Source organism: Neopsephotus bourkii, unplaced genomic scaffold (genome assembly GCF_033783945.1).
Source record: "Neopsephotus bourkii isolate Nb327-2 ecotype Australia unplaced genomic scaffold, CSIRO-AGI_Nbou_v1 NB_1572, whole genome shotgun sequence".
NCBI classification, from domain to species: Eukaryota; Metazoa; Chordata; class Aves; order Psittaciformes; family Psittacidae; genus Neopsephotus; species Neopsephotus bourkii.
The window spans coordinates 2,145,448-2,171,503 of NW_026902048.1; the positions used below are offsets into that span (position 1 = coordinate 2,145,448).

General features: G+C 49.5%; 3 protein-coding genes across 6 annotated transcripts in view; all 3 read left to right on the forward strand.

Annotated features, from left to right (window-relative positions):
• Positions 1-9,969, forward strand: part of PCSK6 (proprotein convertase subtilisin/kexin type 6) — a 35,708-nt gene extending 25,739 nt beyond the window's left edge. Inside the window, exons 14-21 of the mRNA XM_061371221.1 lie at positions 1,598-1,777; positions 2,358-2,460; positions 2,981-3,174; positions 4,026-4,113; positions 5,201-5,292; positions 6,475-6,604; positions 7,781-7,893; positions 8,318-9,969. Of these exons, the coding sequence (XP_061227205.1) occupies positions 1,598-1,777; positions 2,358-2,460; positions 2,981-3,174; positions 4,026-4,113; positions 5,201-5,292; positions 6,475-6,604; positions 7,781-7,893; positions 8,318-8,415 (998 nt within the window). The 3' untranslated portion in view covers positions 8,416-9,969. The remainder of the gene's footprint in view (positions 1-1,597; positions 1,778-2,357; positions 2,461-2,980; positions 3,175-4,025; positions 4,114-5,200; positions 5,293-6,474; positions 6,605-7,780; positions 7,894-8,317) is intronic.
• A 3,025-nt stretch (positions 9,970-12,994) lies between these two features.
• Positions 12,995-18,861, forward strand: SNRPA1 (small nuclear ribonucleoprotein polypeptide A'). Its single transcript, XM_061371222.1, has 9 exons — positions 12,995-13,127; positions 13,752-13,899; positions 14,434-14,512; positions 14,888-14,934; positions 15,658-15,760; positions 16,253-16,332; positions 17,499-17,574; positions 17,981-18,074; positions 18,750-18,861. The coding sequence occupies exons 1-9, from the start codon at positions 13,046-13,048 to the stop codon at positions 18,806-18,808; spliced, it is 768 nt and encodes a 255-aa protein (XP_061227206.1). The 5' UTR covers positions 12,995-13,045; the 3' UTR covers positions 18,809-18,861.
• A 316-nt stretch (positions 18,862-19,177) lies between these two features.
• On the forward strand, positions 19,178-25,024 carry SELENOS (selenoprotein S). 4 transcript variants are annotated; one of them, XR_009728124.1, is made up of 7 exons: positions 19,178-19,261; positions 19,386-19,520; positions 21,116-21,222; positions 21,986-22,075; positions 22,177-22,255; positions 22,350-22,454; positions 24,224-25,024. XR_009728124.1 is itself a non-coding variant. In XM_061371224.1 (6 exons), exons 1-6 carry the CDS (start codon positions 19,183-19,185, stop codon positions 24,301-24,303), a joined length of 570 nt encoding a protein of 189 aa, XP_061227208.1. In that variant the 5' UTR covers positions 19,178-19,182; the 3' UTR covers positions 24,304-25,024. The 4 variants fall into 4 exon arrangements, 2 of the variants coding, with proteins under 2 accessions (XP_061227208.1, XP_061227209.1); XR_009728125.1 differs by having other exon boundaries at positions 22,180-22,255; XM_061371224.1 differs by lacking the exon at positions 22,350-22,454.
• Positions 25,025-26,056: the final 1,032 nt, after the last annotated feature.

Here is a 26,056-nt window from a genome sequence, read left to right on the forward strand (position 1 = left end):
AGCATTTCTTGTTGGTCGAGTCTGCATTGACATGCCAATGGGGAAGCCCTGATGGTCCAGTCCGTCCTCCCCCTGCTTCTCTGAGAGCTGGGTCCCCAGCTGGGGGTGGTTGGGCTCAGCGTGTCCCCAACCCTCCTGTGTCCCCTTGGCTTGGCCGCCTGCTCCCTGACCCCTTCCAGGCAGAGGAGCTGGGCTGGCAGGATCCATTCCTGATGGAAAGGGGCAGCCCCCTCGCCGGCTGATGGCAGCAGGGCATGAAGCATCTTCCCTGGGGCTGGTGTGTGCTGTGGGGGTGTTAGAATCCACACAGCCATTGACAGGAAGCCAGGGGTACATTAAAACCTCTCCCACGCGACTCTGGCAGGAGGTGCAGGTGGGGGGTTCATGGTGCAGGGACTGTTTGTGCTTGCTGCCTTCACCCCAAGTCTTTTGAACTCGGGGAGCAGCAGCAAAGCGCCCACGGAGCTGCTTTTCCCCCTGTGTTTGCAGTTTGTGGTGAGCGTTTGGAGCCCCTCGTGGGCATCGGGGCTTGGCTTCACCTGGCTTGGCAAAAGGAGATGGAAACGAGCGTGTTCAGCCACCCCCCTCAAAGGCTCTGCGCCGGGTTTGAAGCAGAGAGGGCAGAAGGGAACATGAAGGAAGATGCTCCCAGCCTGCAGAAGAAATACCTATTACATGTTAATAGAATGGGTTAATTGAATACCAAATAAATACCATAGGTGTCCTGTCGCTGGCCCTGCTGCATCCCCAGCATCAGCCCCATGCAGTGTGGGCTTTCCCTGTGTGGGACATTCTGGATTTAAAGCAAACTACATTCTCTTGGTGGAGGCACATGTCTGAGCTCTTTCCTGGCTGATGCCACCTCAGCTCACCCCTTTGCAGGCTCCAAGCTGCTTGAAGCAAGTGGGTCCTTCTCAGCCCTTTGGGAGAGCCAAGGGTTTGATGTTGGGAATGTTAAGCGCTTCCTGGAAATGCAGGGATTAGGAGTGAAAGCCAAGCATGCCATGGGCATGAGGTGACTTGTATTGATGGGGAACTGAAAGAAAAAGAGCATTGGAAAGAAGCAACAGCCTCTTTTGACTCCCTCCCCAAAGCTGCATGGGTCAGGGAGGACCTTGGTGAGGGCATCCCCAGATCCTGGGTGCAGTACAGGCTCTGGTGACCCCCGTGATGTTCCAAGGGACACAGAGCTCAGGCCATTGTTCTATCAGGCAAAGGAATGGCTGGAGCAACAGCAGCAGGAAATAATCCAATGTGTGCTGGGTGGCTTTTATCAGACAGAAATAGACCTTTATTATGGAGCTTTTCAAGTTACTGGTTCTCTCCATGCGTTGGATGTGGAGGCTGTGGTGATGCTGCAGTCCATCAGATGAGTTACAGAATAAAAATACCCTTATAGATGCCTTAAGGGGCTGCATTTGTGCAGGCTGGGAGCTCAGGGGCTTGGGAGCATTTCCTGTTGGTTGAGTCTGCATTGACATGCCAGTGGGGAAGCCCTGATGGTCCAGTCCATCCTCCCCCTGCTTCTCTGAAAGCTGGGTCCGCAGTAAGGAGCGGAACAGGGAGTGGGATGGGTGATGTTGTGCCTGCCCCGCAGGGAAGCTGAAGGAGTGGAGTCTCCTCTTCTATGGGACAGCCGAGCACCCCTACAGCCTGCAGGGCAGCTCCCAGTCCCGCGGGAGGACACTGGAGGTGCCGGCATCGGAGATGGAGCCATCGAGAGCCGCTTTCCTGCAGAGCCAGGTGGAGGTGGCGGAGGAGGAGGAGGAGTACACAGGTAAGCACTGACGGAGCCGCGGCACTGGGTGCCCCACAGGACCTGGGAAAACACAAACCTGGATACACTGGGAGAGCCACGAGACCTGATCCTGCCCGGGGCCGGGGCGGGCTGGGAGGAGCGGTGCCTGCGGCCGGCACGGGGCAGCAGGACAGTGAAATTAGAGGGTAGCAAAGCGCCCCGTCCCAGTGCTCCCACCACAAATTGGTGGTGCAGCCATCTGAGGAGTAAAAAAAGCTCCTCTGCCCACCTCGTCCTGGGCATGGGCGGGTGTCCCTGCTGCTGGTCCTCAAGGAATGGGGCTGGGCCTTTGTTCAAAGCTGCTCCTGCAGCAGGGTGCTCAGCTGGGTGTGGGAATCATGCTGGGGAGGAGGAGCTGGAGGAGAGGCAAGCACCCGAAGCCACCCGGCTCCATAGAATAGATAAGATCTGTAAGGTAACAGATATAGGATAAGGTAGCTGGAGGGTTCCCACATCCATCACCATAGGGTCATGAGAGGGTGTGCTCAGAGCATCCTGTCAGCGGGGTCTGGGGGATGCTCAGCCTCTGCCCCGGCTGAGCCAGTCTCTCCCTCCCCAGGTCCGTGCCACCCTGAGTGCGGTGACCAAGGCTGTGATGGCCCCAATGCCGACCAGTGCTTGAACTGCATCCACTACAGCCTGGGCAGTGTGAAAACCGGCAGGTGAGGCGTGGTGGGGTGTCCCTGAGGCTGGCACCACAAGGGTGATTGATAGATGCTTGCAGAGAAAGAAGGGTATGAGAGAGAAACTGGAGGGAGGAGGAGGCAGCATGGGGATCCCTGTCCTGTATTCAGGTGTATGAGGTGGGGTACACAGAGCTGGAGAGCCCTGGAGGACCTTGGCCTTGTACTCATGCTGGGGAAGAAGCATTGGTTTCACCAGCTCAGGTCACCCATGCCCAAGGGGCAGGTAACTGAGGTGCCAAATCAGTTCTGGGCATTCCACTCCTCAGCCCCATGGGCTGGCACAGGGAAGGTTTACCTGGAGTTAGGGCTGCTGGCCAAGAGTCCTCAGCTCTTTATTATAGAGCCAGCACATTCAAGGCACCTGAAATGTAAAGAATAAGGGGTAAATGAGCCCAAATCACTGAAGCTGCAGGTGAGAGGACGATGGCAAGTGCCTGACTGATGGAGGAGCCCAGCTCCGGGCACCACAGACTGAGCCCCCTGCGTTCCTCCCCAGGATGTGTGTGAGCTCCTGCCCCACGGGGTTTTTCGGTGACAAAGGGGCCCGGAGGTGCCGCCGGTGCTACAAGGGCTGCGAGCGCTGCGTCGGGAGGGGACCGACCCAGTGCACGGCCTGCAAGAGGAGCCTCTACCATCACCAGATGAGCACCTGCGTGGTGCTGTGTCCGCCTGGGTTTTACGCCGAGGAACGTAAGGATGTTTGTCATGAGCACACTGCAGCGTGAGGATAGAATCATGGAATGGTTTGGGTTGAAGGGACCTTAAAGCTCATCCAGCTCCAACCCCTGCCACGGGCAGGGACCCCTTCCACTGGAGCAGCTTGCTCCAAGCCCCTGTGTCCAACCTGGCCTTGAGCACTGCCAGGGATGGGGCAGCCACAGCTTCTCTGGGCACCCTGTGCCAGCGCCTCAGCACCCTCACAGTCTTCCTAATACCTGGTCTAAATCTTCTCTGTGTCAATCTGAAGCCATTCCCTTGTCCTGTCACTACATGCCCTCTACAGATTGTTTGTCACTCCCTTTAGCTCCTCTAGGGTCTCCCTGGACCCTTCTCTTCTCCAGGTTGAACAAGCCCAGCTCTCACCCTATCAGCTGTGTATGCAGTTGGGTGTCTTCCCCAGAGCCTGTAGTTTGGGTGCAAGCATCCTTTTTGCTTTCCCTTCCTATGCAGGGTTTCCTTCTATTTTAAATCCTACAGGTGGAGAAAACACCTTGATTTTTGAGGAGTGAGTTTCCCCCCCTCGGCCCGCTTTGCCCAGTGAAGGGAAGAGGAAAACCTCTGGGTGTTCAGAGGCTGGTGCAAAGCCGAAGTGCTCCACTCAGCTCTTAATTAGAAGACTGTAATTAACGATCCTAGCTGCTTGCAAAGCATATTTCTTCTTAGCAAGCAATGACAGATAAGGCCATGGGCTACAGCAGGGACCCGCTGGGGGGGATGTGGCTCTGTCCCCTGGGGACCTGGCGCTGGGGTGCAGTGGGGCTTTGCAGCTGCAGCCGCTGCCTGGGTTTTATTCTCCCCGCCTCGCTTTTGTTTTCTGAAAGGTCAGAAACGCTGTCTGAAATGTCATCAAAGCTGTAAAAAATGCGTCGGCGAAGCGGACAAATGCACTGCATGCAAAGAAGGGTTCAGGTAACGGACCAGCGCGGGAGGCGTTTGTACCTGCAGCGCCGGTATCTGCTTGGGAGAAGCGATGGGAAATTAGGAAGTGAGTTAGTTCAAGACCCAAGATCCTGCCTCCATGGTACCCCAGCGGTGCAGTGGAGTGCTGGAGGCCTGGGGATTTAAATGGGGTGATTCATGTCCCTTCCGTAGCTGAAAAGGGTGATATAGATTTCATTTCCTCTCCTCCAGCCGTTGCCAGGGCGGTGGGTGAGTGCTGCGGGCTCAGACGTGCTCATCCAAACCTAGTGACCTGCAACCAGAGCAGGCCTGGCGCTGCAGCATCTAAACTGGGGAGAAAAAAGCAAGGAGAATGTTTATACTGCATGTTATGAAGTGCAAGTTTCCTTCTGGATGTACCTGTTGAGTGGGGCTGCTATAGGATATGGCTCCTGTACCATAGGATATATGGCTCCTGCGGGATGCAGAGATAGTATCAGCATTGGGAAGAAGCTGTTTCCATCCCCAAGTGTGTGTGGAAGTATGATCCCCTAGCAGGAGGGATCTTCAGGGGAAGAATCTCACCCTTAAGAGCCCTTTGGGGGCTGTAAGGGAGCCAGAGCCATGGAGCAGCAGCAGGGCTCTCTCAGACAAAGAAACTGCCGCTGCCAAAAGATTATCTACTCCCTCGGAAGAGCAGAAGTGGCCGCGCTTGTCAGACAGAATCCGCCGGCGCTTGCTTTTTATTGTCCAATATCCTTTTAAGCCAGGACTTCAAATCATCCCTGCCACAGTGAAGCGGCACTGGCCCAGCCAATTTCCTTTCATTCCAGGGAGCCTCATGGTGCAAAAAGGTCTTTGGGAGAGCCTGGCTGGCTGCCCACGGGGAAAAAATAGCTTTATTTTCTCCTGGATACTTAATTAAGGAAGCTGCAGCCATCCCTTTGGTCGAGGCAGGACTTTAACTCCTCCTGAAGCGCTGGCTGGCTTTGTGATGCTCCTGCGCTGCGGGCTGAGGCTGCTGTCGGCACTGGGGATGTGGAGATGGGGATGGGCTGAGTTGCGCCTCCAGAGCCTGTATCTTTGTGTGCCAATGTCCTTTCTGCTTCCCCTGCAGCCTGGCAGGAGAGAGCTGTGTGCCGGAGTGCCAGCCCAGCATGTACCTCAGCCGGGAGCCCCGGCAGTGCGAGACCTGCCCTGCCAGCACAGGTACATCCTTCGCCCCACAGCATCCTCCAAACCCTCGTGCATCAAGAGGTGGTACCCACCATACTGAGCCAAGGCAGAGCATGCTGGAGGGGAAGCAATCCCGGCTCTCCAGCACATCCCGCTGGGAATATGTTCATACTGGAAAGGCTTTTAGGGAGTTTTCAGGTTTTTATTGGAGCCATTCTTTATTTCCTGATCCCTCTGAAGCCAGGTGCTTCAGTTTAATAAGATTGCAGGGAGGCTGTAAAATGGAGTGATGGAAGATGGCTTTGCAGTGTAAAAATGTCATGGAGCTGAGGTGTGTTATCCCATGGGAATGAGCTGCCCACTGCTGCTTCCCCCTGCTGCCCGCTCGGCGTTCCCTTTAAATCCTGCCTTTTTCACTTCTTGCAAGTCTAATTATTTTCCACTGTTAATGTTTGCATCTGCTCTCGAAATCATCATAGATCTGATGATAATATGATCTCTAGACAATTCATGTTCAGTGGTGTGAATCTCTTCTATCATACATGGGCAATTTCCTAAGACTGAATCCAAAATATTTATTGATCTTGTTGGCAGGCGTGGAAAAGAACGGGCTCTTAATCCCTTAAGAAAATCACTTCCCTTCTAATTCTTATTCCAGTCAGTGTAAATGTACTTTGCCACAATTATTTTTCAAGCTTTTTCTTGTCTCTTTTTCCTGCCTCACCATTTCTCATGCCTGGTGCGTGGAAAGCCTCTAATAATACCACCTCCATCACTGGGGTTTGCTGTCCAGCCACAATATACCAGCGCCAGTGGGGCCCTCTGCTTTCCCAGCTCTTTTCCTGAGCCCTTCCCTCCTTCAGCCCAATTTAGCATCTCTTTTTCCTTGTATTACTCTGAATGTGGTGGGAAACTCAAACCGGTGCACACCTGGGAGCAGTGGCTGATGGTCCAGAAGGGATTTTGACGTGATGTCCACAGCCAAGCCCCTATGGCCAGCTCTTGGCTCTACAGGATGCTGGGGTTTTTGGGGGTTGGAAGCTGAGTTTTTTGAGGTGGAAGCTGGGATTTTTGGGGTGGGAGCCAAGCAGGACTCTGGTGGCACAACAAGCAGCTTGTAGATCCCCGGGCAATAGCAGGGTAGAGATGGTGTCTCCATCTCATGTGGGGCACTGTCTCCAAAATGACCCATGTGCCCTGTCCCCTGTCCTGCAGGGCTGGGTGAGGAGGACTGTGCACCCTGCACCCCTGAAACCTCTGCACCCCACTGGCGCTGCGTCCCTGCCTGCCGTGAGGGCTTCTACCCCGCTGACAGCCATGGGCTGCCCAACAAAGTCTGCAAGAGGTAGGTACCACCCTGACCATGACCAGAGCAAAGCTGGGATCGATGGGGATAACTGGGAGAGACGCTGGGAAAAAACAGTGCTAAAAGCAGCTCACAGCTGAAGCTGTTTGGTAGGGAAATTAAAGTAGGGATGAGGCAGCCGTGGGGCTGGACCCCACACACCCCTGCCCTATGGATTTAAAAGCAGCAAAGCTGCACGCTCCCCTGCCGGAGCCAGCCAGCCAAGATGGCTTAGGGCTATAGTGGAAGGGGCTCAGCCCCGGCTGCAGGCTCTCGGGAAGAGGTGTGGGAGGAATGGTAAAGTTTAGGTAAATATAACAGCTCTCAATCAACCCTGCTCCGATCGCCCGCGGCCCTGTTGGAGGAGCTGCACCCGCTCCCCGGCCCAGCACGGGGGCTGCGTGCGGGAGATGGGAGATGCCGGGAGGCAGCAATTTGCTCCCACTCTCCGGTACTCTGCGCTTTAAGTGGGGAGTGGGAGTGGAGTCAGCCTCATTGAAGCGAACATGAAAGGGGAGGATTAAAGGTCACTTGGGAACACACAATGCAGTTCCTGCCTGCGCAGGGTTTCGCTCAGCCGGGCTGGCTCCCCAGCAGGGAGAAACGAGGGACCAGCATCCGTTCCCAGGGAATTTGGGTACCCTGTCCCCAGGCAGAAAGGCTGGGCTCTCTTCCCTGAATAAATGGATTGGAGGAGCACAGGTTCCCCTCACAGCCCTTTTTCTAACTGGGATTGCTGGGAGAGGTGTGTGTCCCACTGACCCTTCCCAGCAGACAAGTGCTGTTGGGATGTCACTGTCACTGGGCATCGAGCTGGCACCATGAGCCCATTTTTCCTGGGGCTTTGATAACTTTTCAAGCTTCAGATTCCCCATTTACCTGGAGAAGCTGTGGCTGCCCCATCCCTGGCAGTGTTCAAGGCCAGGTTGGGTACACGGGCTTGGAGCAAGCTGCTCTAGTGGAAGGTGTCCCTGCCCATAACAGGGGTTGGAGATGAATGAGTTTTAAGGTCCCTTCCAGCCCAACCCAGTCTGGGATCCTGTGATTTTCCACACCCTCTGGTTCAGTCTGGATGTCGCCGTGCCAGCAGACACGTGTTCTGGCTGCCAGCCCATTTGGGACGGCTGGGATGGGTGGTGGTGCTGGTTCAGATCACAGCAGAGCCTCCATCCCCAGGTGCGATGACCACTGCTCAGCCTGCGAGGGCTCCAGTGGAAACTGCCTCAAGTGTAAAGAAGGTTTCAGCCTCCTCGGTGGCTCCTGTGTAACAAATGAAACCTGTACCAATGGTAAGTAGCTGTGGCAGAACCGCTGGCACCGTAGTGCTTCCCTGGCAGCAAAACCTAGGGGTTTGGGGGATTCCCTTCACAGTGTAAAGCTGAAAGCACTGGAGCTCCTGGGCTTGCTGGGGCACGGCTGTGGTGGGCAGGCAGCTTACCTGGCAGAGCTACTGGGTATCTGCCTGTTGCTCAAACACATCCAAGCCTCTGTATTCGTTATAGTTTAGTCTTGGGGCTAATTCTCCCGCTCGCTGCAAAGCTGCTTTATTCCTTCATTAAAATCACGCAAAAGCTGCATTTTAAAAGCAACTCCTTTTCGATTCTCCCTCCTCCAACACAGGAGCAAATTGCAGGGCCCGTTACGTGCAGTGTTTGTTTATTTAGGGTGTTAATCCGCTCTCATTTTCTCTTGTTCCTCGCCTCGGCCTCCCAGCTGACAAGACTTTCTGTGAGATGGTGAAATCAAACAAGCTCTGTGAAAAGAAGCTGTTTGTGCAGTTCTGCTGTCAGACGTGTCTTATGGCCGGGTAAAGTTCAGCGCCTGCATCCATCCAGGACTTCCACCGACGGCCAGCCCCGTTTTGCCAAATGTTTAGGACAAAAGTTTATTTTTTCAGCTTTGGGAGAGTTTACATGGTGCTGTCAAGCATCCGCTCGTAAGTTTGATAGCTTTAATATCACTGTCAGCGCGTTTCTATAGCAATATGGTGAGCTGAGATTGGATCGTACCCTGAACGAGCGAGTCCTGAAAGGCAGCAGACAAGCGGTGATATTAATACTCTCAAACACTCCTTGTGAGCAGGGACCGATCCATGTACACACGCTTGGTTCTTTGCAGAGATCCTACTGATGCGCCCCGCTGCGAGCGGCTGGCGGGAGCCCTCGCTGCGAAGGATGCAGGACTTGACACCTCTGTGAAGAAGCACCGGTCCTGCCTCGGTGTTTGGTACCCTTCCCTGCTAGGTGATGGCTGATCTAAACCCGCACTGCAGACGGCCGTGCTCTGTACATAGGTATAACGATGAATTAGGTGGTTCCGGAGCGGTGCCCCACCGCCCGCTCCGGTGCTCCTGTTCGGATCCAGTCGGTAGCTGGTTTTCTCTCTGGCCATGGCAATAACTGGAGATCTGAGGACCAAAGCGAGAGCTGATCCATGTGGCTCTGCAGGCATTGTCGGCCCAGTGCATCCACAGGGCTTCGCTGTGTAGGTAACTGAAGGCTGGCAAACCTACAGGGAGTCTTAGGGACTTTGGGAGGTTCATCCATCCACATGGAACAGCCTGTGGGGGTCACAGCCTTACCACAAGATGTATTTCCCTCCTGGAATTGTTAGGGATCACTGATTAATTCAGTTCTGGAATGAGCTAGATCCATCCTCTATACGAGGTGGTGTCCCAGTTCATCTCCTGGCATCTTATGTCATGATCCTTCCCCTGTTTCACTGGGTTCACCACTCTCTTACACAAAATGCTCCTGTTTTTACCTGGGTATCAGTCTCCAAAAGAGGCATTCCAGGGATCTGGCCAGGAAACTCTTAATCCTACAAACCCCTTTCCCAAAACAAACCTTTTCATGCTCTCTCCTAACAGTAACGTGGTGTTTATATATAATTGTGTTTAAAATATCCTTGGCTATGTTGTTTTACAGATTTTTAAAAAATAACTTATACAATCCTTGGTTTTCCTCTGTGGACTGTTTTTTATATGGGAGTGGGGAATCTTTCTGTGTCCTCCGTCCTCCTCTCGGACCCTGCAGAGCCACTCTTTGCACCAGATGTATGTAAACACTCTTTCCTAGGCTGCATGTTCTCATTGTCATTGTTAATAGTCTGAACGAGTTAAACCTTTTGCCAATGAAATTCACGGTAGGAATTGTCACCGGCTCCTCATGGAGCCAGGATAATCCCTGCTTGGTTTCGGTTGCAATGACACGAGCCCTGCCCGGGCTTGCCCGCTAGAGCTTACCTCAGCCAGGTGAAGAGGGGCAGAGCCACACCGCCACCGGTCCTCACCTGCCTGGACCGGACCCAAAGATGGAGCTTTGGTGACCTCACCTTTAAGTTAATAAACTATTGATCTCCCCCGACCAATGAATCTGTGCTTTTTCCAAACGCACACAGCTGCCATCCCAACCAGTGCTGCATCACACATGTCTTTATTGTGCTGGACAAGGCAGCTCTCCTGGCTGGAGCTCCTCGTCATCCCAGAGCACCTGCGGGAGAAAGGGCTCAGGGACAGACAAGCTGCATCTGCAGAACCCTCCCTTTTGCCCTCATAAAGGTCTTTTTACCTTCAGAGGAAACTTCTATCCCACATACCTGCCCCGTGCCAGGCAGGGCTGGCATCGCTGGTGCACCCAGGGCTGTCTGGCTGGGGTTCAGGGCTGTGCTCAGGCACAGCTGTGTGTATTCTCTGGCTGTGGGGGATCCCAGATGAGCTGGCAGGAGGGCATGCTCCCCTTTCCCACCCGCACAAGGAGCATCCTGCAGTGCCCCACCACTGCTGGGGGCTGCGGGGCCACTGTCCCCCTTCAGCTGGTGGGAAAAGGAGAGGAGCCGCTGGTGCACTGGGGAGAGGAGGGAGCTGTGGAGCCTTTTGTTTGTTGTGTTGGTTTTGCAATGTTTAACCATGGGCCAGGTGCCCAGGGTAGTGCTGGGATACCTGAAACAGAGCTTTTTCAGTGGGGAAAAAAAAAGGAAAAGAATGGAATATTCCCATGAGGGGATGTGCTTTCCCAGAGCTGGGCTGCTCTTGGGCTCCTGCATCTTAAGGTCTTCACATTTATCAAACGATAAATGTGAGTTAATCAGATGATTTATCACATCCAGTGATTCCTGCTGTTGCTCCAGGATTCCCCTGGCATTCCTGGGCCAAACCAGAGGTAAAATCTCCTGGCTTCTGTCCCTTGGGTTTTAAAATGACCAACTTACTTTCACTTCTGTTGCTGTGTCACAGTCGAAAGCCAGGAGCCATGAATACTGCATTAGCTCTGCTCACTGTGGCCTGCTGCTAAATACTGCTCACTGGTATATTTAGATGTACTGAACTGCTAAAAAAGAAACATGTTTACCCTTACATCCTTGGCCTAACTCAAAATACACCGTGGGTGAAGCAGTGCAATTTAAGATGACCAGTCCCCAGCAGTCCCAGCCTTACCCTGCTTTCTGCCCTCCAGCCTGCCGGGAAAGAGACACGAATTCTACATCAACATCAGCGTTTCCCTCAGAAATCATTCCTGGAAAGTAATAAAATTCAGATTATTTATTCAAGCTACTGCAATGCTTGCTTGGAGCTATTAAAGTCTCTCTGACACCGGTACGCTCAGAGGATCAAAGTGGCTGCTGTGTCTTCAAGATAAATGCGTACTTAGGCAATTTGTTAAAGCCCATTGCTCTGCTGTCTCCTGGCACCAAAGCCAGATCTGTAATAGCTGTTTTCTGGAAGCCCTCAGTGCAGCCTGACTCCTGGATCGCTGTTTGCCTGTGAGGTTGCATCCAGGACCACCTGCATTTCACAGTTCACATCTGAAAAATCATTACTTTAGCTTTCCATTACAAAGAAAGGGTTTTTAAGAGCGTGTGTACAGCATCCAAGACCAAGAACCTGTCTGCTCTCAACTACAATGCTATGATGACTGTAGAGCTGAGGCATACAGATGTATTGTGTTACGGGAGACAGGTCTGGGCTTTATTTGGCCTTGTCAGAGGCAGGACCTGCCTTCCAGGAGGCTGAAGAAGGTCTCCCTTTAGTGACTGCCTGAGATGACAAAAGACTCTTGTCTTTACCACCTCATGATTCCTGAGTCAGGTAAAACGGTGCTGCTGGTGACTTTGCTTATGACAGCTCTTTCTCTTCTTCTTGCTCTCTCCTAACTGTGTTTAAACAAGCGCAGATGTCATAAAAACCTGACTACGTGCTTCCATATACAGCTTTGGAGAGGGCGTTTTGCAAGCAGGGAGCACAGGAGCTGCCTGACCCCAGCTGACATCTCCGCAGGGATCATCCGGCACAACAGAGCCAGCTCTGACGCTGCAATGCCGGGGAATGCGCCAGGAGTCCCTCTCGGGGTAATGCTGCAAGATGCTCCCGAAGGAAAAGCGTGAGCCATCCTTGTGCGGTGCCAAACGCGTCTGCAGCGTTTAACCTATTATCACATCCTTTGGGTTCACCGAGGTGTCATGGCTCATGAGAAACACCCTTCCCTCGACAGCAGAGGATCCAGAAACCACCCCGACTCGGGGGGCTGGAGGGCTGGGGCAGTATCCTCCAGGGCTGCAGAAGTGGCTTGGTGCCATCCATCAGGTGATGGTTGGGACCTGGGGGCGTCAAATGCTTCCTTTAGCCCGTATCACCCTCCAGCCACCGGCCGAGCCCTGTCAACTCGGCCGCAGCAGCCCGACGTGGGCAATGGGCAAGCTGGGACCCCAGCTCTTCTTTGCTGTTCTCCGCGTTCCTAAAGCAGCTGAGGGGATGCAGAGACACTTGAAAGCGCTCTTTGTCTTGCGGGGAAAGGATGAATACCCTTCAGAGCTTCTCTGAAACCAGGAATACGCATGGAAGAGCCAGAGCAACTGTCTTAATGCTGCAGGGCAAAGCCTTTATGGGCAACTCCATGCCCGGGAGCAAAGGCTGAGCTGCTGCTTGGATGCAGGAGCCGTAGCTGCGGGAAGCTGCCCTGGCTGCATGGCGTGGAGGGAGGGGGCAGCACGTGTTCGGACAAGCACGGTCCCACAGCTAAAGCACACACAGCCCATAGGAAAGCAGCCTTCTCGCTGCCAGCCCCGGCCTGAAGCCGGCTCCGGGGTGCCGGGGACGCGCTTTGGGGCCGCTTCCTCGGAGGGCAGAGCGGTGCGCAGGCCGCCGGGTCCCTCTGCTGACGAGAGGCCTGCACTGCGGCGGGGCCGCTCCCCCGCTCCCCGGGTCCCTCTGAGGGGCACGGCCTGTGCCTGCCCGGCCCCGGGGGCGAACGGGGAGCCGCGGCTGCCCGGGGGCGAACGCACTGCGGCCCCGCCACTCGGGAACGGAGCAGCGGGCGGGCAGCGGGGCAGCGCTCGGCGCTCGGCTGCTCGGCCTGGCCGGGGTCTGCTCGGCGCTCGGCTGGTTGTCCTGGCGCGGTGCGGTGCGGCCCGGCCCGGCGGTGAGGCGCGGTGCGGCCCGGCGCGATGGTGAAGCTGACGGCGGAGCTGATCGAGCAGGCGGCACAGTACACCAATGCCGTGCGCGACCGAGAGCTCGACCTGCGCGGTGAGCGGGACAGAGCGGCTCCGGCCGGGGGGGCTGTGCCGGGGGAGAGCGTGGCTTCAGCCCTGGGCCGGGCGGTGCGGCCTAGGCCGGGGCTTTGGGGGTCTGTGGTGAGGCCTAGTGGGCCTGTGGTGGGGCCTGTGGGTATCTTGTGGAGGGGTTTGGGGTCTTCAGTGGGCTGCAGCCGGACGGGGGAAGCCGGAAGGAGGTTTTTTGAGAGATCTGCAGTGACTTGAGGGGATTGGGGAAGGGGGGAGTTAAAGAGGCTCCAGTGTTAGGGGAATCTGGAGGGGCTGGAATAGAAGGGGATTTGGGGTAATGTGGGAGTAACGTGCAGTGGTTGGGGTGGGACACATGAGGGATGTGCCAGGAAGGTGGGTTTGGGCTGTGCGGTTACAGGGGCTGTGTTGAGGTGTTTGTGGAGGGGGAGGAAGAGGGGTGCTTTGAAAAGGCTGCGGGGCTGTTGGGTCTGAGAGGGAGAGTTTGATCTGTGAGTGATGCGGAGGACTCATTCCAGAGATGCTTTGACTGCCTGCATCCTCAGTCTGTCCAGATATGTGTGCTCTGCCTCTTTGTTCTGCTCCCATTTGGGCACCATCTGATCTCTGCCTTGCACCCTTCCCTCAGGCTATAAAATCCCTGTTATTGAGAACTTGGGTGCCACTCTGGACCAATTTGATGCAATTGATTTCTCTGACAATGAGATCCGGAAGCTGGATGGGTTCCCTCTGTTGAGGAGGCTGAAAACTCTTCTGATGAATAACAACAGGATTTGGTAAGTGGTTGTATTTTGGCCAGATGGGGCCCTGAGGCAGAGGAAAATGCTCTTTGGGAGAATGCCTGTGCATCTTTCAGTGCTCGGTATGTGTAGAAGTGTTTGGTTTATGGAAAAAAATCTGCATTGTATAGTAGAGATATAGAGAGAGCTGTGTAGGCTCTATTTGATTTTCCTGCCTCGCTCAGTGCAAAAGTCAGTCTTTGTTTTTCACACAGGACAATGAGATGCAGGTTTGGAATCTGCCTGGAACTTTGGATTTCAGTAGTCAGTCCCCATAAAAACAAAACCAGGGATACGTGCAGTGGGTGAATGTAAATCTGATATTGCATCTAGCCCTCTTTCAGCAATGGCTTGTATTTATTGCCAGCTTTATTAGTAAAAATACTGTAGTGGATGCTGACCCAAACTCCTGCCAGCGTTGGACTGGGTTGGTTTACATGGGGATCCTCTTTGTTACCATGTTTCTGGATGTCTTTTCACCATTGTTCATTTCTGGCCTAAGTTAAACCTTTGGTTTTTGTTCTTCTTTAGTCGCATTGGTGAAAACCTTGAGCAGGCTCTGCCCTGCCTGACAGAGCTCATTCTCACCAACAACAACATTGCTGAACTGGTAAGTGCGGGATAAATTGAACCAAGCTTAAAGTTTGTGTTTGTCATCTTTCCAATTAACCTTTTTCCTGAGAGTACTGTCACATACTTCTGGTAGTAGTTGGCTCTTTTGCTTTAGAGTAATGCTGTATGGTATTGGTAGTAGTTAATGCTGTACATATTGTAATGAGCATAATTTGCAGCATGCAGTGGAGCAGCAGGCACAAAGACTTAGTGGATTTCCCGTTAAACTAATTGCAGTAATCCTAGTTAGTAACAATTACTAATTGTAATTGGTCATTAAAATAGATGTGAGTTCAGGAACCTTGTTTTCAAATCAGATTTTGATCATTCACTAAAGGGGCTTATGATTTCTTACTGTGTTCTCATTACATAGGGTGAACTGGATCCATTGTCAACTATAAAGTCATTGACGTACCTGAGGTATGTGATCTTGCAAAGACAAGCTGCTCTTTCCCTGGTGTTTGAACTCTGCAGCTGACCTGGCTCTTTGCTTTGCTCTGAAATGTTCTCCTTTTTATGAGCTGTGACAGAGCCTTTACGCCTAAAAGTTAAATTGGTAAAGGTTTCCACTACACTTCAGAAATACCTGGTATTTAATGGGTGAAGCTTTCTGTTACTGACAGACAATTGGACTAATGAGATGTAACATCTCTATAAACCAGTATGTGAGCACTGAAGTAACCTTAACCTTTAAAAGCCTAAAAAATGAAGGTTAAAACTGTTGTTACAAAATACTTTAAAATACATGTGAACAATGACTTTTCAGTAATGTCACATTTGATATGAGGGACAAAGGTAAAAACAATTTGTTTGGGGATTTTTCTGGTTCATCAGTGTCCAGCTAGGAATTGTGGTGGTTTAGGGTTCTTTTGTTTGGGTTGTTTTGGGGTTTATATATGTGTGTGTGTGTACATGTATGTACATGTATGTACGTATATCTCTTTTCAGGTTGTTCTTCATGTTCAGTAAAATCAACTTAATTGATAAAGTGCAAGTTTTCATAATATCAAAGAACACTGTTACTAGGCTTATTTAATGGTGTTGTGGAAGGTACATGGATATATTCTAAGTATATTAATGTGTTTCAGTGTGTTTTCACATGTTATATTAAGAACCTCTTTGTAACCTCTATTGACTTTGTAGCATTTTAAGGAATCCTGTAACAAATAAGAAGCATTACAGATTATATGTCATCCACAAAGTTCCCCAGGTCAGAGTACTGGATTTTCAGAAAGTGAGACTCAAAGTAAGTCTGGTTTCTTTGCTTCCAGCACAAGATGAATGCCTTTTGTTTCTTGTTGCATGCTTCAAAATTCAGCAGTAACAATAAGCTTTTTTTGCTGTAGTTGTAAATTTAATTGAAACTATGTATCATAAGTGGCTCTAAAAACATGCTCTTTTTCTGTCATGGTTTCATTCTGTTAAGTATATAGTCTGTTTAATGATGTGAAGTTTTACTAGCTTTGTTTAGTCTGATTCTTTTTTGGCCCTCTGGTGTTGGTAGAAAGACTGGAGAAAGAGGCCCTTTGCTCTTTTGCTCTCAGTCAAGATGCGTGTGGGAAAGAGCTCTTACTAGGCTGAGTGTTTGGGCAGTGTTTATGTGCTTGTTCTTCCGTCTGGTCTCCACCTACCAATGTTGACTGATGAAGATGAGCCAAAGAGTCTTTCTTTGCAAAGACAGAAGCTTTGCAAACTGCAGTGTTCCTAAATTAACTTTGTGTGTGTGGTATCGCTGTAGGAGCGACAGGAGGCAGAGAAAATGTTCAAGGGCAAACGGGGTGCACAGCTTGCAAAGGATATTGCCAGGAGAACAAAAACGTAAGATAAAAAATCAATTTACACTGGCATCCTCCTTCAGAAACACCACGTTCTGGGTGTGGTGTGAGGCACTAAACGGAAACACCAGCTGCTAGCGGGATGCCTCAAAAGCTTTGCTTGCCAGAAGTGCCTTGTCCAAGCATCCAGAGTTTTGGATGGTGGTGAATACGTCTCAGAAGTATGTTTGAAAGATCTATTTGGTCAGTGTGGGTTGATGTAAGTCAACAAGCAGGAAATGTTAATTTAGTATTTGCAATTGTTTAATTTGCCTTTCCCCCCCCCAGATGATGGGTAATTCCATTTTTCTTCTTCTGCCAAGGAATATAAACTGCTGTAGTCAGGAGGGTAAATGCAGATGAAAGTCTGCAATTAAACTGTTACAAGTACATGTTTAATGAGTTTAATTAAGTGGTACAACAAGTTTTGTTTCTTTACCTGTTTGGAAATCAGAATCTGGATCGTGTATAGCCACAGCATTTCCAAATCCACAATTAAATCAAACATATCTTGAATGTATTCAGCATTTAAAACTACAATAGATGGACTCGAGCTCTTGTTTATGAGTTCTGTTCTGGCATAGTTTTAGAACAAGTAGATGATTGAACTAAATAGCTCAATAAACATAAAGAGAATCTCTAGCTGCAAAAGACGCTGCAGCCTGGGCTGGGTCAGCACTTGAGGAATTCCTTCCAGCTGATCAGCCAGTAACATCCAGTTTTGCATACAACAGGTTTTTCTTTTGAGTCTTAAGATTACATCCAGTCTAGTGTTTCCTATAGGCTGGTGTAATGCCATATTAGACATATGAGAGCAGGAAACCCACTTCCAGTAACTATTTATCCACCCTGCTTTTGAAATGGCAACAGCCCACCTGAGTGTTCAACAACATCCAAATCAAATAGCTTTTGTCAACTGCTTGATATCTAAAGTTAAGGCCTGCCTCTCTATAAGAGCAGATTAAAAGGTTTGGGGGGAGTGGGGGGGAATGGGACAGCGAGGACAGGCTGCTGGTGTTTCTGAAGGAGGCGATTCTTCACTGTATCAGTTTGTTAACAAAGATAAGATACTACACTTGATTGACTGAAACGCTTCCAAACCTAGTTTGGAAGTAAAGAGAAGCGCGTGCCCTTCAGAAGGTGTAACAAGGCTTTATTTTTCCTTGGAAGCTTCATCCCAGGCGCTGCTCTGCACTTTGACAAAAAGAAAGGTGGGCCCTCCCCAGGGGACGTCGAGGCAATTAAGGTAAATCTATCAGGGCAGCACACATGGATCCAAATGGAACAAAGGTTTCCTCCTGGAAACCTCTGCCTCTGTTCACACAAACAGAGCAGCGTGGCCTAACTTTGGTTTAGGCCAGTTTTCTGTAATTTTTCTTCTGTTAGGATATACCTGTTTTTTTTGAGAACTTAAATGGAATGTTCTCTGAGCTTGGAGTTCTCTCAGGCCAAAGCAGCTCATTTAATAAGAGTGGAGTTATTCTGAGTAGGGTCTTTGTCATTTGCAGAATTTTCTAGAACTAGAACTTTGTAGAACTTCCTATAGAAGCTTCGCATCACTTCACTGGGGAATAAACGCTGTTCTCAGGTTTCTTTTAAACAGACTGACACTGCGTGTGGAGATTCATTGGGTTCTCTTGTCTGTTTTTCAGACTGCTATAGCCAATGCCACGACTTTGGCTGAAGTGGAGCGGCTGAAGGGCATGCTGCAGGCTGGTCAGATTCCCGGCAGAGAACGCAAATCAGGTCACTTTAATTACTGTTTCCCAAACAGAATCGACTTCTTTTTCTTCCTTCCTGGTGTTTTATGTGAGCTCAGGAGGGAGTTATGTTGGAAAGGCCAGACAGTTGAAAAGAACTGTTTAAACTGTTTGGTGTTTGTTTTTGGTGGGGGGTTGTGGTTTTTTTGGGTTGTGGGTTTGTGTTTTTGGTGTTTGTGGGGGGGTTGGTGTGTTTTTGGGTTTTTTTTGTGTGAGTGTAAGTTTATCATCAGAATGACTGGACCACATCCATAGGGCTGTGTCTGCCTGGCCTGTGGAGTGCAGCTCTGGGCTGTTAGCTGGGCTTCCTGAGAGCAGGGTGCTGAACGTCAGCCTTGAACCTTCCCTGAGGAATTGGCTAAATCCCAGCAGTTCGTCCCAGTGATTTAACAGACAAAATTAATTGCAGTCTGTCTGGACTGAGCATTTGTGCCTCGGATGAGGGTACAGGAGCGTGTCTCAGAGGGTTCTGCATGGACAAATCTTAACCACAGGCTGGCAATGCTGTGTTAGTGCTATGTAGATTCTGCGCACAGGGCTGGTTTTAAGGGTTCATGTTATTAGTACCCCTCTCGGGGGGTGGAAGTTAGTACCCCTACCCTGTGGGAAAGAAAAGGAACGTTTGCAGTAACCCCCCTAACTCTGTGCCGTGCCCTTCCAGGCCCGTCGGAGGACGCTGAGGAGGAAATGGAAGAGGATACGGTTCCCAATGGATCCTAGGCCCCGCCTGGCCGCGGTCCGGCGCTTATCCTTGCGGGGGGCTCAGCCTCCCCCCCCCCCTTCCCCGCACCGTGTCCTGACGCGTTTCGGCGTTCAATAAATGAGCGTTTCCGTTTGCTCCCCGTGTGCGGTGTCGTGTGTGCGGAGCCCTCCCTGCACACCCTGATTGGCTCCTAGCTCCCTTCCTCTCTTCCCTCATTGGCCATCATAGCCATGATTTCACCCTTATTTTCCTTCCCATTGGTCAACGAGCGGAAGCTTTGCTTCGTGATTGGTTCTCCAACCCCGACGTGGCGGGGAACGAGGAGGGCGGTGATTGGTGAGCGGGGCGGCTCCCGGACGTGAGGCAGCGGCTTTGGAGGTGGCGGTTCGCGATGGATGGGGGGGACGGCGGCGGCGGCCCGGGCCCCGGTGCGCTGGGGCTGGGGGGGATCGAGTTCCTGCAGCACACGGGTGAGGGCCGGAGGGCGAGGGGAGCGCAGCGGGTCCCGCCGGGGCGGCCTCCCGCTTCTCTCCTCCGGGCTGGGTGGGCTCCTTCCCCGCGGCCTGCGCTCACCTGCGGCCTGTTCCCTCACAGCCGGCTCCCTGCTGTCCAGCTATGGCTGGTACATCCTCCTGGCCGCTGTCGCCGTCTATGTCCTCTTCCAGAAGCTGTCCCAGCGCCTGGCGGTCCAGTGGAGCGGGCGGGCGGGAGCGGCTGACGCAGCGATGGGTGAGTAGGGGCGGTGCGGGGGCCTCCTTTGGGGGCTTGCTCCGCAGTCGTGATGGGGTGTATGGCAGCTGACTGGGTCTGTTCACCCAGCGTTTAGTTAATAACGGGTAGGTGTAGTTTGGAGAGGTTTTAATGGTGGTCGATACTCGGGATAACATTTAAGCCCACAAAGACATAGAGATTGTGTTACTGAATTGATCCCTGGGCAGAGATTGGGCCGAGAGGTGTCTTCTTCAGAGGTTGTCAGGGAAGGATTGCGTCCTGAAGGAACGTGGTTGGGGGTGAAGGAGCAGAATAAGGGATTAGCTGTTCTTTGATTATGCAGGAGAGGAGTGAATGGTGGTTAAAATTAGCTGTGGTCAGCTACTGAACAATAGTCTTGCCAAACAAACCCAAAACATCCAAATCTAAACTGTGGGGGAGAAATCTTTTGACTAATACTAATTTTTTATCAAAATTCATCACCGTTTTGGCCACCCCATCCCTGGCAGTGCTCAAGGCCAGGTTGGACACAGGGGCTTGGAGCAAGCTGCTCCAGTGGAAGGTGTCCCTGCCCATGGCAAGAGATTGGAACTGGATGAGCTTTAAGGTCCCTTCCAACCCAAACCATTCCGTGAGTCTATGATCTCTCTCCTTTCAGTTATTCCTTGCCAGATCCTGCTCCAGCAGGACTGTGTGCATTTGGGGTGTGACTGCCTCCCATCCGTGTTATCTTCCCGAGGGTGGCATGGGCTGTAAATCTTACACAGTCATGATCCTGCCTCATTTGGAGACTCACTGCTGTAAAGCACAGGCTGTACTTAGGGATCAGCCAAACAATAAGCGCTTCATACCAATTCCTTTGGCAGTACATGTGCCCAGAATATAGTACTCAAGTGCCCTTATCCTCCTGATGCTCTTTCATAATGCCAATTAAATCTATATTTAATTGCCAAAGCTGCCTCTAAAATTACTGAAAGTACTGACATTTCTGTCACATGTGCAGCACCGGGTGGTAGCAAACATGTAAAGAGACAAATGTGGACTTCTAAAGGCCACTGAAGGGAAGTGGTGACTCAGTGTAGGTTTTGTCAGACTGCCAGTTTTCTCTTGAGATACATGTGCTATTTGTCAGTAATTCCTCTGCTGATGGAGCGTGTTAAACCTGCCACTGTTTCGCTGCCGTAATGGGACAAGCTGGACCAATTGGCAGGAGGAGGAGGAGTGGATGTGGGCAGGTTGCCCCATGCTTCTGGGTAAAAACGGAATCCCTGCAAAGCTTGGGTGCTATTGCTCAAGTTGTCTCAAACGAATCCTCAGAAATAGAAGCAAGTATCCCAGAAGTGTGAATTTTAGTTTTTCATGGGGTTGTTAACATAGGTGTCCTTATTCATTAAAATCCCATTAAAGTAACTGCTCTAAAATATTAAAATGTTATGCAATTTAAATCAGCACAGAAATTACCATCAAAGATTGGCTAGAAACTGAACTTGAGCTGTGATTTTTTTGCTACCAGCTCCAGGGAGAGATGTGAACCTTTCCTTATTACAAATCTTCGAGGAGACCATCTACCATTTGTATTGAATAGCTTTGCAAACTCTTTCCCACTCTCCTAGATGCTGACGTGGTGGTGAGAAGGCAGGAAGCTCTGGCAGCAGCTCGCCTCAGGATGCAGGAGGAGTTGAACGCACAAGCAGAAAGATACAAAGAAAGACAGAGACAGGTAACAGGAGAGTGTTTCTTTCTTTAATTCATAGGTTTGCCATCAAGGGCTTTGCTGTTGCGATAGAAAGATTTATTCCACACTAGGTACCAGAATGATAGGAGACTCACTCTCTGCTGGAATGGGGGTGCTGGGTTTTTACCCCCTTCTTTACCTGGAATGCTTTTGATACAGTTTGATCCACAGAGCAGCAACAGGCAGTAGGTACCACCATGGTATCACCTCCACAAGCACATCCCTATATGCTGTGCTGACCTGATGTCTTGATGCTCTTTGTTAATTAGAATGATTGATACATGTAGTATTTTGCTCCTTCCTGAATTAATTAACCCCTATGGCACTTGCTTCACTGCAAGTAATTGTGTCTGTGGGACACTGCAGGCGTGAGCTTTATTTTTTTACAGGTAAATTTGTGATTACAGAAACTTAGTACTAGGCACAAAAAATGTCTGGAGGAGATTTACTGGTGTTTAGGTTAACTGTACTGCTGCAGACATGCTTTTTCTGTTCCTAGTGGCAAGTAGAAGTTATTAGGAATGTAGGTTATCACTGCTGTAATTTAATGGTTGGAATTTCAGCTTAAGAAAATGAGGAATAGCATATTGCTATTTGGGGTAGCATAGAAAAGCAGATGTGAATGAGCATAGCTATAATGTTGCTTATTAATCCCAGCCCTTGGGTTTTGTTGTAGCTGTTTCTGTATCACTGGTGATTCCATTAGTTCTGAAATCTTAGTCTTGCATATCCTGGATTTGTTCCTTAGCTTGAAGAGGAGAAGCGAAGGCAGAAGATAGCGATGTGGGAAAGCATGCAAGAAGGAAAAAGCTATAAAGGAAACCTGAAACTGAATCAGGTAACAACTGTGTTAATCAGGTCACAATTATGTTTATGTGGTTAGATGAGCTGATACTCGCAGTGATTAAAGTCCAAATAACTTTTTGCTTTCGTGAACAGCAGGAAGTAGAATCTGGTGCCTCCACCTCATCAGCAGTCCCGAGATCTAAACCAACCAAAAGGCCCTTGCGAGAAGGTGGTAAGTGTGAAACCCTTAAGACACGGTGAGCTTGAAACACGGCATTTTCCAGCTGCTGACATAGTCATCATACATATTTTTTTTCTTCTTCAAGGAGGAAACAAAATGTGCCTTGCAGATGAGGACTTTAATCAGTGCAGAACCTAGCAGGAAGTTTCTGTGGTGCTTTTCACCAGGAAAACAGCATTTCAGTTTGCTTGTAAATGCTTCTGCCACAGTTTACTGAGATTTTTGTCGCTCAGAATTAGAGATTCTTGCAGTAATTCTGGCATCTCTTCCCCATTATTGTGAAAGTCAGATAATTCACAATCTGGTCTGTCTTTCAGCCACCTGTATTACTGACTGGATGTAGGAAGAGGATATTTTATTTTGTATTACGTAGATTTGGGAAGATGAAAGACTTCATTATACAAAATGTGACCTTTTTTATCATGTATCACAGTAATGATCTGTTGAATCTATGAATACATCTGAAATCCTGCAGATGTATAAACTTTTACCAACTCTTACAAGCCACCAGAGGATCTTATCATTAAACTCACTGTCAAGTGCTGAAATCATCTTGGTTGGTGAACTGCTTTCCATGGCCCACCCTAGGATCACTGCTATGTGTTGGCCATGCAGCTGATCTCCTTTGTCTCCTCTCAGCCTGTGCCATACCTGCAAGTCCTAATTTGGGTGTAATATTTTAATGATGATTTTCCATAGTTGGGGGGAGTATCATCTAAATAAGCCTCAATCGTATCAGACTAAAAGGGAAACCCATTTTGGATGCAGTGCTGAGTAGGTCACTCGATTAAATGTATGAAACCTGAAGATTTGTGATTAAAGATATTAAACCTCAGTAATGATGCAGTGCTGAAATTTCTGCTTTGAATATTTTTACTGACAGCTGATGGCAAAATCTGGATGAACTGATCAGTTGATCCGTTTTATGTTAATATGAGCTTTGTCTAATGTCTGATACTGTCAAATGTCTTTTACAGCTCTTGCATGGGATATTTAGCACTGGGGGGAATGAGAAGTGCCTGTAATGGCTGTGTGAAGAACCAAGATCAGGGCAGCTGGGTTGAGGCATGTTTCCAGCTACTCCCTGTCTTAGTTTGGTCCTAAATCTCTGCTTAAATAACAGATGATAGAATTAGAGGTCTCTGATCTTCTCATGAGGTAGATCAGCCTGATGTGAGAGAGCCACCTGCGCTGCTCAGCTGCTGAATTACGGTAGAAAGCAGAACTTGGCTAGTATGAGAAAGACTTCAAAAGAGAGAGGTGATGCTTGAAGTTTCAGTGCACAGTTTGCTTTGAAACCTGCTTGGTTAGCAACACTACTACGTTTTCAGTTGTCTTTTTCTTTGCCTGGTTCAGAACAAATTGAGGGCATTGGCCAAGTTGTATCTTTCTGAATTTGTACTCATAAAATGAAGCTGCCTATAGTTACGGCATTAGGATGCTCAACTAAAATATGTTTCTCTTACTGCATATACTTCCCTTTTCAAATCCTTGATAAAAATCTTACAGCAGTAATGACTGGATTTACCTTTTGACCTTCAGAGTATTCCTTGCAGGACTGGAATAAAAGGTTCTTTTAAGTACCTAACTATTAGGGCTCTTGGAGAACAGACGCACTCTTACAGAGTTCACTGTAGGAGCTACTGCTCTGTTTATTCTGCAGAGCAGCTCTAAAGCTTTAGTGCAGGCTTAGAGAAATTAAATGGTAATTAATTTCAATTTAATTTAATCCAAATTGATCAAATGAAAACACAGGTGTTTTGCAATGGCTTTTACTGACAGCACTACAAAAATAAACCATCTCAAGTCCCTGCTTTCATTTTCCTTAAAATGCTGCCTATGTAGTAAGTATAAACAAGGTGCAAATAGCTGTGAGGTTTATTTTTGGTGTTCCTTGTATGTTGGTGTAGGCCTGTTGAGGATTAATATTAATCCAATGGATTTTTCCTCTATTTCTAGGCTATAACCCCCTGTCTGGAGAAGGAGGTGGAACTTGTTCCTGGAGACCAGGCCGGCGAGGCCCATCAGCAGGTGGATGAGGCTAACCTCCCTAGTGTCTCATGTCACTAGCAGGCTTGATCTTACCCACTGTCTAACTGCCTATAGTTTGCTTGTCACAGTGACTCCTTTGGGGCTGGGTTTAGTGCAGGTGTTAACATCAAAACAGATTTACATCATTTCCAAATAGTAATGCAGAAACTGATGTCACACAAGAAAAATACCTGATCCTCTTAGAGAGGATGAAGAAAGAAACAGTTTTCCCTGTAGAGAGGAAGCATTGTCTGCAGCCAGGGTGAGCTGCCTCTGTTGAAAGCTGGGTTCCGTGGCTGGAGATCCAAAAATCTGGCCTCAGGCAAATGTAATTATCTACACTCTGTGAAATGAGGATATTTACCACCCTCAGACATGTTACCAGATTTGCTCTGTTTGGCTAAAAGGTACTTTAGAGGGGAAGGATGTTATCATTGGCAGATACCTTGGATTTTAGGTGGAGGGACTTTGAGGCAAAACATGAACTGACAAACGCCACAGACTTGCACCAAAGACTAGTTATTTACTGCAGAAGAGTCTCTGTGACGAGCTGCTTTCAATGATGTTTTCCTTATAAATGGTACACAAACCAGTGAGGATTACTGATGATAGACAGCAGATGGGGGGGGTTCTTGCTACCCTTTTTTTTTTTTAATTATTGTTTTATTTCAACTGCTTTGTAAGAACAGAACTATTAATATTAAATATAATTGCAAACAAATCATAACTGTAGTATTTACAATCTTGTGGGTTTCTGCAGCATCTTTTTATGTAGAAGGCACATGTTCTAGTGCAATAAATGTGTGTAAGGAAGATGAGAGATAAGATGAAAGGATTTTCATTCGACTACGTCCATAAACAAAAGGGTTTTTTTCAGCTGTTCTTTTTGTCTTAAAACAGGTTTGTTTTATTTGGGTGTTCTGTGTTCCAAATCATGATTTTGGAAGAGTCACTTTCAGTTTTAAGTCCAAGCTTTCTCAAGTTTAAAAAGTGAGGCTCCTTATTCTCTTTCCTACCTCCAGTAAGTGATTCTGTAGTTGGATCAATTGCATTGCTGGTTGTTAAGCAGTCCAGCTGTATTTGAATCTAAATCAAGAAAGCATGTAACAAAGGCCTTCCTTGAACAGAGCAGGTTTCTTCACAGACTACAAATATTCAAACACTGCAATGTATTCAAAGCTGAGAAAGCCACAGATTGTGCCAGGAACTGTTGGTATGGGCCACAAGGCTGCCTGTAGCTTTAGCAGTGCAGTGCCAGGGTTACACTGTGGGGACATAAAGAACTGACTTTGCACTACCTTCTGCTCTGAAGGTGTCTCAGGGTGGGAGCTGGCAGCCTGGCTGCACGGCTCCCCTGAGCACCCCAGCTAAAGGCTGAGGTGGGCTCTTACCAGCTTGTGCAGCATAAAAGCTGAGTGTGGTTTGTGCTGGAGAGGGTCTCCGGGTACCAAATGTGTCAAACTTGCAGGTGAGGGGCTATAAGGAGTGAGTATCTGGAGTGTGTGTGGTCTTCATCCTTCTGGTGCGTAGCCAGCACTGTGGAGAGAAAATAAAGCTAGATCTGCTCGTTGTAATTGAGCTTCCCAAACATCCCATCCCCTTGATATGCAAAACACGCAATGCAACAGACAAGGAAAATCCAGGCTGGCTTTGATACGGGATGAAATGGTTCCTGGCAGCATATGACAAGTGTCTCAGTGTCTGATTACTGCTATTGAGCTTGTATATAGGCATTAAAATATGTATCTGTTTCATTAGCAT

What these genes read in the sequence shown, in the direction of transcription:
- SNRPA1 (XM_061371222.1), top strand. Translation starts at nt 13,046, where the DNA reads ATGGTGAAGCTGACGGCGGAGCTGATCGAGCAGGCGGCACAGTACACC. An exon ending in CCGAGAGCTCGACCTGCGCG is followed by an intron (nt 13,128 to 13,751) that starts GTGAGCGGGACA and finishes CCCTTCCCTCAG; the next exon opens with GCTATAAAATCCCTGTTATT. An exon ending in TTCAGAAAGTGAGACTCAAA is followed by an intron (nt 15,761 to 16,252) that starts GTAAGTCTGGTT and finishes GTATCGCTGTAG; the next exon opens with GAGCGACAGGAGGCAGAGAA.
- SELENOS (XM_061371224.1), top strand. Translation starts at nt 19,183, where the DNA reads ATGGATGGGGGGGACGGCGGCGGCGGCCCGGGCCCCGGTGCGCTGGGG. An exon ending in CGAGTTCCTGCAGCACACGG is followed by an intron (nt 19,262 to 19,385) that starts GTGAGGGCCGGA and finishes GTTCCCTCACAG; the next exon opens with CCGGCTCCCTGCTGTCCAGC. An exon ending in AAGGCCCTTGCGAGAAGGTG is followed by an intron (nt 22,256 to 24,223) that starts GTAAGTGTGAAA and finishes CTCTATTTCTAG; the next exon opens with GCTATAACCCCCTGTCTGGA.